We start from the raw sequence: 11,245 nt of genomic DNA, 5'->3' as shown, positions 1-11,245 counted from the left end.
GTCATCTTTAAAATGTCGGCTTTAAGGCCTGCCTCCTCGTTCTCACCTGACAGAGTGCAGCCGCTCCTTCAGCCTGTACGGCAGCGATGGTCGGACCAGGCAGGAGCTGCCGGCGCTGGGGGAGATGCTGCACTGCCTGACGGGACGCTGCCCTCATGAGTACGAGATGTACGGCTGCTACTGCGGACAGGAGGCCGGCGGCCAACCTCAGGACCAGCTGGACAGGTGAAGATCCAGTCAGTGAACTTAATCTCACCGACGTCAGCGAAGGTGAAGCTAACCTGGACTTCCCTCCTCAGGTGCTGCTTCTTCCATCACTGCTGCGTGAAGCAGATCGGCTCGATGGGCTGCAGGTCGGACAGGAAGCTCAACGCTCGCGTCTCCTGTGAGAGCGGGAAACCACGATGTGAGTCAGAGCTCTCCACAGATATGACGACTGTAGATGTAATATTTGTGTAATCGATGGAGGCCAAAGCAGGAACGTTCACGTCCTTTCTTTAACCAACTCAATGGCTCTGCCTTCAGACGTCGGCCATGTTGGAGTCCCAGACCCACGTGCTGCCGAGCTATCGTAGGTTCTCCTTGACTGACTCCTCCCTCCTCTGCCTCAGGTCAGGGCGTCTCCGTCTGCGACAAACTGCAGTGCGTCTGTGACAAAACCACGGCCGAGTGCATGGCGGCGGCCCACTTCAACCACAGCCTGTCGCCACAGCAGTGCCGTGGACCCACACCGCCCTGCCGCCGGGCCAGCAGGCCGCCCAAACCACGGCTTTCCCCTCAGTCCAGCGAGGAGCAGGAACCCAGAAGTGATGAGGTCACGACCCCTCCACGCCACGTTCACAACAGGTGAGCTGAGGAAAACTAACTTTCATGACATCAGGCTGCGTTCAAACACACAAAACTTTATTTTGGACTGTTGTGGACAGTCGAAGAGAGACAACGATGATGATGATGATGATGATGATGATGTGGTGAACACCGGAGACATTTCATACCTGCTGATTGTTTAAATGTTACATGTTTGAACAAAACCTGCTTCACAAGTGATGACAAACTGATGTTTAGTCCCTGATCAGGTCCCAGGAATGCAGTCGTCTTCACGGACTCTCTTCCTGTCTGTCTGCAGCGATGAAAGCTCCGACCTGAATGACCAGGACGAGTCACGGCCTCATTCTCCTGCTTCAAGTGACGAGAGCAGAGAGCTGCCCACACTGAGCGGGATTCAAACCTACAACCACGAAGGGCTACAGCCAGCAGGGAGACCGAATGAGGAAGAGGAGGAGGAAGAGGAAGAGGAGGAGGAAGAGGAGGAGGGGGGAGGAGAGGAGGAAGAGGAGGAGGGGGGAGGAGAGGAGGAAGAGGAAAACTAGAACGTTTTATGAAAAATAAAGAATCAAAATGTTGATTTTCAGATTTCCAAAATAAAAACATCTCACCACGTTTGATAGAAACATTTTATTTTGAACATTGATCTCAACGCACGATTTACTATTAAATAGGTTTTGTAATAAAGAGCTGAGACTCAGCTGCTGCCGACATTCAGGAACACGAGCCGAGTTCATGTGTTCACAGCAGGTCCAGGACCAGATCGAAATAAAAGTCTGAGCAGCTGAGCAGACAACTGAGCCTCAGCGCCACCTAGTGGTGTAAGTCATGTCTGTCCCCGTGAAGGCCGAACACGTGACGACTTTCACCTCTAAAACTGGCACAATGATACAAACAACGTAAAAAAAGAAACATCAGAAGCTCTGTTTTTTGTTGTTCTTGCTTTTCTGCACAAACGCCCGTCTGGAGAAGTTCTGGACTTCATCACTGATCCAGACGGACGTTTGGAGAGTTTCACACAAAGTTATTCATGAATACAACATTTCACAATTTGATTAAAAACCTAATCATCCATTTCGTACCACTCACTGTGCTGCTGTTTTGCTATAGGACCAGGTACACGGCCATCAAAGTGCAAAGTCAGATTACAGATATTAACTTTACGCTCTACAAACGTCCAGCCGAAGCTGAATTTAAGCATCAGTCAACACTCACAAGAAGTTGCAGCTCAGGATTCAGATCCAGGATCCACAGTCATCTCTCCAACATCTATCTGAACGGGGGAAAAGATTTTATGAAATGAGTTTCTGGGCCAAAACAACAACCTGAAGCTTTGGCAAATAATTGGCACCATCATAAAGCAGCACATCATTTCAGTCACAGAGTCTCAGCTCTGATGATGAGATGCAAACAGCTCAGGCTTCAGATTACAGAGAAGGACTGAATGCTGGTGAATCCAAAGCAAGATGGAAGCAGCCTGCACTTCTTATTCATGCTGGTGACGATCCAAACCAGAACCAAAATGAACCAAAGCTGCAACTTCTTGGGAAAAGAAAAATCTAGTTGCTCAAATTAGCAGAATGCATTTACTTCCTCTGTATAATGTAAAAATAACTGACAATCTGACTCTAGATAGAATATTCATCACTCATCACATTTTGAATGATATGATTCATTCTACAATAAAAAACTCAAGTAATATTGTCATAAATGAGATTACTGCACAATCTCATTGAAACCCTGAACCGTTGTCTTCATGCTAAACAACAAAAAAAGACTAATTATTTTAAGAAATCAGCTGATTCCATGAAGGTGAACGACAGGAATAAACCTCCCGCTCTGGAAATCTCTACCAGGCAACAATATGACGATACATGAGGCTTAAAATGTACAAAAATATATGATATACTGATAAAATGACACATTCAGAAGAGGAAGCCACATCTCAACCAAACTGCTCAGCTGTGAAACCTAGACAGTCTTTGTTTAGACGATAAACTCCCAGCATGCCCCTGCCACTTGATTTTAAGATATCATGCAGTTAGTACAGTTATGACATTTATGACAGTTTGCGTTTAAAGCTAAGATGTTAGCAGGATTGCTCATCCACCGCTCGCTGGTGTCATCAGAAGAACGTCACAGGCTACAAAATCACATCCAGACCAGACCAACACAAAGACTCGAATCCTCCATCTGCATCTAAATTTACTGCCGTCAGCTGGCAGCCTCGGTGGTGAGCGGCCATGTTTTCAGTTCCGTTTCTCCATCTGACAGGAACTGATCTGGAGCCAGGTCTGAGCCGCAGCCAGCAGGTCTCCGCCTCCAGCTGCACTGAGCCCCGACCAGAGGAAACACCGATAACTATCATTTATTACAGATCACAGCTGCCGCCTCAGGAAACAAACGGCGGCCTCGCTGCTGCCAGGACGCGTTTCGGTTTTCTAAGACAAAGTCTAACACAGGTAGAAGAAGAAATAGATTCCTGTCTCAAACAGGAGCTTCTTCTCCACCACGACGCCCCGCATCACCAAACAAGACGAGCAGGAAGTGAGTCGTTTTCACGTTTGGCATTTTGGTCGGTTTGTTTGTTCTGATCTGTTGGACGTCCAAGTTTTCCTAAATTCATTTCAAATATGTAAGAAAACAGCCAATTGTTTGATTTACCGTCCGAACCATCAGCTCACACAGCTCATCCAGCTCAACGTTTGTTGTCCACCGGCTCAGTTTTCAGGAAGAACTGCTGATATTTGTTCAACGTGGCCTGATCCACCAAGCACCAGGCCCCCGTTCACGAGACGCCAGATCCGGAGCTCGCTGAAAGCTTCTGTGAGAAGAAACAGCGTGGCCCTGCAGCACAGACCTCCCAGGGAGACTTCCACCTTAAATTAGCAAAGACTGAAGAGAGAAGACTAGACGGAGCGGCCATGCAGCACTGAGCCTAAAACTAATGTGCGTCTTAGCAGCTGTTGGTATACACTGACGCCTACAGAAGGACAGATACCTGTTAGAGGGTTCGGGCCGCCTCTTCAAGCAGCGTATGTACACGGGGTGAGTCGGCGTCAAATCTCTGAACTCTAAAAGTGCAAGCAGGTTTGTTGTACTTCGGTTGTGTTTCGTTTTCAGCGAGTCAGAAAATTAAGTGAAGCAAATTAGTTGATTTAGAGCCGGTGGATCTGGTTTAAGACCGCATTTAGACCTGATATGGGGCTGGATTTTGTGCTGATCTGAACAGGAACCTGGACTACTAAATAGTGATTGTGTTTATTTTCAAGCATTTTAAGTTTTGTGTTTGTGTGTGTGTGTTTGTGTGTGTGTGTGTGCTTGATTTCGATGCTCAGTAGACACACAGGTCTGGAAACTTCATCTCGTAGACCGGGACCGACTGGTGCTGGGTGTGTCCTGTTGAGATGGAGACCACTCCGGACGGGCTGGGTGGAGGCCTGGAGGAGGGGGTGGGGGGTAACAGGGGGGGGACAGGGGGGGTAACAGGGGGGTAACAGAGGGGGTAACAGGGAGGTAAAAGAGGGGGTAACAGGGTGGTAACAGAGGGGGTAACAGGGTGGTAACAGAGGGGGCAACAGGGGGGCAACAGGGGGGGTAACAGAGGGGGCAACAGGGTGGTAACAGAGGGGGCAACAGGGGGGGCAACAGGGGGGGTAACAGAGGGGGTAACAGGGAGGTAAAAGAGGGGGTAACAGGGTGGTAACAGAGGGGGTAACAGGGTGGTAACAGAGGGGGCAACAGGGTGGTAACAGAGGGGGCAACGGGGGGCAACGGGGGGGTAACAGAGGGGGCAACAGGGTGGTAACAGAGGGGGCAACAGGGGGGGCAACAGGGGGGGTAACAGAGGGGGTAACAGGGTGGTAACAGAGGGGGCAACAGGGGGGGTAACAGAGGGGGTAACAGGGAGGTAACAGGGAGGTAACGGGGGGGTAACAAGAGGGTAACAGGGTGGTAACAGAGGAGGTAACGGGGGGGTAACAGGGGGCGGGTAAAAGGGAGGTAACGGGGGGGTAACAGAGGGGTAATGAGGGGTAACAGAGGGGGTAACAGGGTGGTAACAGAGGGGGTAACAGGAAGGTAACGGGGGGGTAACAGAGGGGGTAATGAGGGGTAACGGGGGGGTAACAGGGGGGGTAACAGAGGGGGTAACAGAGGGGGTAACGGGGGGGTAACAGAGGGGTAATGAGGGGTAACGGGGGGGTAACAGGGGGGGTAACAGAGGGGGGTAACAGAGGGGGTAACGGGGGGGTAACAGAGGGGTAATGAGGGGTAACGGGGGGGTAACAGGGAGGTAATGAGGGGTAACGGGGGGGTAACAGAGGGGTAATGAGGGGTAACGGGGGGGTAACAGGGGGGTAATGAGGGGTAATGGGGGGGGGTAACAGAGGGGGTAACAGGGTGGTAACAGAGGGGGTAACAGGAGGGTAACGGGGGGGTAACAGGGGGGTAATGAGGGGTAACGGGGGGGTAATGAGGGGTAACGGGGGGGTAACAGGGGGGTAATGAGGGGTAACGGGCCGGTAAAGGAGAATTTGAGTTCATCCTTTAAGATGGAGGTCGTTGCAGTAGATTTTAGCTCCTCTCAGGTTTGATTAACGGGCCTCAGGTCCAAAGGCAGACCTCCATCTGGTCTCTGATTCTAAATCAGGTCCAGGTTCTACATTAAGAGGCCTCAGAGGCTTAAAACCAGCCGTCAGGACTTCTGACGAACCTGAAGCCCCCCAAACAAAAACTCACCGAATTGTAAGTTCGAAGATTTGTGCCAGCCGGTCGTGCAGCATGTTCGCCTGAGGAAAAGAATTAAATATCATAATCATCTCGTTCACATTTCATTCCAGTTTTCTCTCTCTCTTTTTTTTTTTAAACCTTGGACTCGCAGTGAGCAGCGATTTCCTCAAACGGAGCTTTCTGGAACTTCTCCATCACCTGACGCCTCTTCTCCCTCTCCTGCTCCTCCAGTCCGGTCGTATCTGAACACACAGACATTCCATTTATTTCAACAGTCAGGGGGGAATTAGAAAATAAAAGTTGTGCCGGTTCAGAAACTTTTCTTTGGTCTCACCGATGGCTTTCTTCAGGGTCTCGAAAGTGATCTCCTCAGCCAGCTGAGACTGAAACAAAACAAAACAAAGGGACGCTGATGAACTGACCACGTCATCCCGTACAGTGTGACCTTTGACCCGGTCTGGTTAGAGGAAGGGGAGACGCACCTTGTCTGGCAGACTGTTGGACATGATGTCCACCTGGAGGGAGACGGTGTCCACAAAGCTCTTCCTCCTGCTGAGACGGTCTTCATCTGCAGGACCACAGAGACAGTCTGACATCACCCTGATATCCTGATACATGACACACAAGCTGCTCCAGATTTAAAATCAGAGACGACCGGCTAAACTAAAATCCTGCCCTCCACACACACTAAAAAAAGACCACGGCTTACATCAATATCGTGCACGACAACAAACACAAAGTAGTACAATATTAACCTACAGAGGACCGAGCGACTTGTCGTTCTCATACTCACCATCAACGTCCGGATGCAATGCAAGCAGAACAGTTACAATCATGAATAACGCAAACAGCTACACAAAATAAACAAGACTCGCCAACGAGCTACAACTATGAATCTACAGCTGCTGGGTCAGCTACGGCGGCTGCCGGGGTTGTGGGGTCAATTCCCTCTTCAGATAACAAGGTGTGTTTTTGAGCAGCCATCTAAAGGCTTCAGATCAGACAGACAGCTCCGACGCTGTGAGCCAAAAAAGGTTTAAAATGGATTTCATCGCTCCGTGGACATCTTACTGCGCCTCCAAACATATTTAAACACAGCTGAACATTGAACCTTGTCTGTCTGCAGAGTGAACCCAGCTACAGAAACAGAAGAGCCGCTCTGGCCCGTTACCTCTGGACGTCTGCTTGCACCTGTGGAGGATTTTTCCTACTGTGTAAAGCACTGAGGTGAAGAAAACAGAAGCAGAAGTTCATTAATGAGACAATCTCTCCTCACTTCACGGCGGTCCAAAGCTGATCTGACAGCACAACCTGATCCACGTTAGAGCCTTCAATCTGCCCTGATCTGACACCACGCCTTTTGCTGCTGGACTGGGGTCAGCATGGAGACCCTGATCGGTCCGATGTAGATCAGTGAAAACATACCTGTGACTTGGGGAACGTAGGGGACGGACAGCCTCTCGGCGTTGTATCCCGGTCCTGCCAGACACTCGGCCATGTCAGACGTCTGGAAGTACAGAAGTCTGTCGTCCTTGTCCAGAGAATCTGGGAGTCTGGGAGGAAGAACAGAGTCAGATTTTGGGTTATTTGTCTTTGGTTTAAAGAGGACACCAGGAACCACGTTGATAAAGAGATTGAAGGGCTGAGCAGAACATTGGAAACATCCTCAACATTTGTCTTTTTCCTCAAATTTAAGCGGTAGATCTGCCGTCAGAGGAAGAACAACAGCGGGGGGGAGAATGACTCAGATCAGGAGGAGCTCTAAGAAGCAACAAGAGGAACAGCTTCTCTTTTTCATGGATTAAAAGACAAATTACAGACTATTATACAACACAGAGTTTAGAGAGTCTACGGAAGTTTAAGAGGAAACGGACGGTGATGATTGGAGCGTGACATCATTATCAAACGTGCAAATTCAATCTCAAATGAACTAAAAAAACCCAGATTCTGAACCTGTGATGCTTTTTTCTGGCTTCTCACTCTGACAAAGGTTTTTTCAATCAAAACATTGCAGAAATGAAATCGTCTCACATGAACATAGTTTCAGATTTTATGAAGGAGAAAGAATGTTTCACTGTCACCTGCATCATTTAACTGAGAATTTTCTGTTTGTGTCACAAAGTCCATTATTTTCTGATTTAAAATGACTGCTGAGCCTGAATCAGTGTCACACATGAAGAATCTCAGCTGATTCTCCAGTTTAAGTCCTTTGGGACAAAGGAGGATCAAAGGAAAGTGTATTCTTTAGCGGACACTTACGGACACTTGTCTCTGAAGATGTGCTCTGGGAGGAGGTGAGGAGCGTCCATGTTCCTCAGCTCGATAACCTGGAAACAACATTTGTTATTCACTGTAATCCATTTTACCGAACAGACAAAACAACAAAAACCAGCCAGGAGCAGACAAACTCAAAATTCCACACACAATTCTTTCTTTAAGGACAGACGGGTGACGTCACCTTGCTGACGTGCTGACAGAACGGGGGGTTGGCGATCATCTGGCTCAGGAAGTTGAGGTACGCCGCCACCAGCGCCATGATGCCACAGCGGATAAACATCGGCATGTTCTCCTCGTTGGCCAGAACCATTTCCTGTGCAGACAGGACGACTTAAATCTCTTATTTTTGTTATTTCCAACTTTTAATGAACATTTAATGAACAAAGACACACCGGAACAATCACAGCATGGTTTAGGTTTATTCCACTGCCAACAAAGACATTTGTAGCTCCTGATTCATTTTTTATTTGACTAAATAAAACACCTATTTTATTTCCAATCCCAGAAACCAAAAGGAGGTTCAGGAAAGTAAACATTTAGGGGGATTAAAATGATAATAGTAATCTTCAGATATTAAAATACTGATGACGCCCTCGGAGCGGGATGTGACCAGACAGACTCCTGAGGGCTGAAGGTCCCAGTGCAGCGACTACAAAGGTGTGTGCGTTTGTGTTATAGTTTGCCATCTACACTGCTGTGTAGATGATAAGATCTCAGCATGCTGGTGTGTGTGCTGATCATCTTCTTCAGGAGGCTTGACTGGACCTGATCCTTTCTGATGACATTAAACACTCCAACGCAGACGCTGACACAAATATGACACTTGACAGGGTGAACACACCCTCAACACATGGAGGGTGCTTGAACTGGAGCTCGGAGGGAAACTGAACTTCTCCAACATTTATCTGCTGAAGATGTCAGGACTCTGAGACGTCCCACTCTGTGGGCGGTCGGTCAGGAAGGTTCTGTTGTGTTTTTCTATGGAAGCCCAGAAGGGCACCCTTTAGTGTTGGTTTCTGTTCTGTTTGACGTTACCTGCAGAGCGACGGCGAGTCGGATGAGGTCGATGACGACCTCCTCGTTGGCCAGCTCGATGGTCAGAATGGCCAAGGTGGTGAAGAGCAGCTCGAAGTTCTTGTGGACGTTGTCCTCCTCCTTACAGCCCAGGTAGATGTGACGGTAGAGCTGCTGACCGTGCTGGAGGTCCGACAGGAAACCAGAGAACAGGAAGAGAAAAGGACATGACATAACGCTGACTGTCTGTGGCCGCAGGTTAGCGGCTACGCTAACATTTCCTTGAGACACTTCAAGATGATAACGTTATTTCAGCAAACTGTCGATCTGATCCACAGACAAGTTTTAGTAAATAAACTGAGCTGATCAACTCAACGATTCTTTATCAAAGTGTTTGATGATTACACATTAAAAATACAACAGAAATAAACATCCAGCTCTTTAATCACAGTTGAATCTTTGAGCTGATGAAGAAAACTTCAAACACAGAAAGTTTTTTATCTAATCAGGAGTTCTGCTCATTAATGATGAAAACTCAGCTCTAAATATCTGACTGTCTTTATTCTGTCAACACAACTGGACCGACTGTCTACCTTCTTCATGAACGTCACGTCCTGCTTGGAGATCTTCTCCCTCTTGATCTTCAAAGCTGCGACGTTGGGAATGATTCTGAAACAGAGAGAAACCAAACCGGTGTCACAGAGCCGCCCACCCACATGCACAGGTTACCTGGCGCGCTGAGGTACCTGATGCCGCGTAGCTTGGCACGGTTGTCGTGGCGATCGAGGATGTTGTGCAGAATCTCGAGCACCAGCTGCCTCAGCTCGCTGTCCTCCATCAGGGAGATGGAGAAGAGCGGGTCCAGGAAGAGGGGAGGCAACGCAGCCGCCATGGACTTAGACTTGAAGCCAGAGGTTACCTGTGGTGGGGGGGCAGATGTGAGCCGACTTGGCAGTGTGATGTGATTAATGCACAAAGCGGGCCGTCGAGGCTTAAAGGCCACGTTCACAAGCAGCTGGACGTGTCAGAATGTTGACCTTTTCTCTCGTACATGACTGATATGATTTATGATCAGAGGGAACAGGGAGAGTCTGTGTGTGTGTCCTTTCTCAACACGCCTTCTAATCACCTTGTTTGTTAAGACGTTCTTAAAGAGCTTTTTAAACGTCCAGATTAAAAAAAAGATACTTCATGGCTTTCAAAATAAAACTCTTTGTTTCCTGTCTGGGTGAATTTGCTGCTCACAGCCTCCATTTTATAAAATGCCTGAGAACTACCAGAGCAGATCAATGTGACATTGTTAATTATTGAATTATGTACTAAACCTTTGATCCTTTTCACATAAGTTTCATGTTTCATTAACCCTCCTCAGCTGCTGGCGAGGAGGCCGGTGTGTTGCTGCGACCTGAGTCGCCCCGTCTGACTGACTAACCCTAACCACTCCAGACATTTTAAGGACAGTTCACACTGAGAGGAACAAAAAGCTTTGTGTCTGATTATTAATGGAATATCGGAAACTCCGGCTGTCTGTTTGTGTTGGTTCCATTTTTGCCGATCATTTGTTGACCCATGTGCACCATGTTTGGCCCGGCCCGCAGTTTGGGAACCAAAGATTTCCACTCACCATGATGAGGGAACTGAGCAGCATGGCCTGGATCCTCTTGGTGCCCTGATGCCTGAGAGCAGAAGAAACTGCATGTTAGAACCTTCTGATGGATATCGAGGCTTAAAAAGAAAACAATGGCAAATTTAAAACAGGCTCCTTTGATAAAAAACGTGGCAGCAGTTTCAACTGCAGAGTCAAATCTCTGCTCACGGGGGCATGAGGGAAAGCCTGTTGGGCTCTGAGAAGGAGGAAGAGGAGGAAGAGGAGGACGGTGTTCGTTTGATTTGGGATTATCTGTTCCTGCACCCTTGAGGCCCGAGGGATTATCTTGTTTTTCTTTTCTGAAGAAGACCAGCCGCCGTCTGAGCGACCCGAGAGCTTGATTCACCGCAGGGTGTCCACCAGGTCAAGTGAGGATAGAATAAGACACAATTCACTTTGGATCAGAGGCAGAGTGTGCATGTGTGCGCACTCACAGCACTGTGTTGTGTTTCCACGCCTCCTACACATATTAGTTATTTATACACAGTTTTCATCTGAAACCAAGTCAGATCTGGTCCCACGTGGCCCACGTGCCTGTGTTCCTTCTGATGGTCCAAGTCTGGCCCATGTGCATCAGTCCCGGTGTTCTGGACCCGTCGTGGTGCTAATGGTCCAGGACCGCAGAACCAGAACATGTTGAAGGCCTTTAGTTTTTAACCTCCATGAAAAAAAAGGTCGGACAGTAGTGAAAGTGACGTGATTATTTAAAGGCCCATGTGCAGCCTTTTTCTGAAGTTACTGAAGTTAGCA

General features: G+C 48.3%; 1 protein-coding gene across 3 annotated transcripts in view; it reads right to left on the bottom strand.

Annotated features, from left to right (window-relative positions):
- Positions 1-1,447: 1,447 nt before the first annotated feature.
- Positions 1,448-11,245, bottom strand: part of efr3a (EFR3 homolog A (S. cerevisiae)) — a 42,819-nt gene continuing 33,021 nt past the window's right edge. The window contains exons 12-23 of one of the 3 annotated variants that reach the window (XM_029524671.1): positions 10,472-10,523; positions 9,594-9,766; positions 9,441-9,516; positions 8,869-9,030; positions 8,015-8,146; positions 7,822-7,883; positions 6,982-7,115; positions 6,039-6,124; positions 5,891-5,939; positions 5,695-5,798; positions 5,566-5,615; positions 1,448-4,265 (exon numbers count right to left, since the gene is read on the bottom strand). In XM_029524671.1, the coding sequence (XP_029380531.1) occupies positions 4,160-4,265; positions 5,566-5,615; positions 5,695-5,798; positions 5,891-5,939; positions 6,039-6,124; positions 6,982-7,115; positions 7,822-7,883; positions 8,015-8,146; positions 8,869-9,030; positions 9,441-9,516; positions 9,594-9,766; positions 10,472-10,523 (1,186 nt within the window). In that variant the 3' untranslated portion in view covers positions 1,448-4,159. Of the gene's footprint in view, positions 4,266-5,565; positions 5,616-5,694; positions 5,799-5,890; positions 5,940-6,038; positions 6,125-6,151; positions 7,116-7,815; positions 7,884-8,014; positions 8,147-8,868; positions 9,031-9,440; positions 9,517-9,593; positions 9,767-10,471; positions 10,524-11,245 lie in introns of those variants that run through there. The other 2 variants (XM_029524670.1, XM_029524672.1) reach the window with 2 other exon arrangements.

The sequence above is a fragment of the Echeneis naucrates genome, chromosome 17 (assembly GCF_900963305.1).
Source record: "Echeneis naucrates chromosome 17, fEcheNa1.1, whole genome shotgun sequence".
Classification (NCBI taxonomy): Eukaryota; Metazoa; Chordata; class Actinopteri; order Carangiformes; family Echeneidae; genus Echeneis; species Echeneis naucrates.
This window is presented reverse-complemented; position numbering and strand designations above follow the sequence as displayed.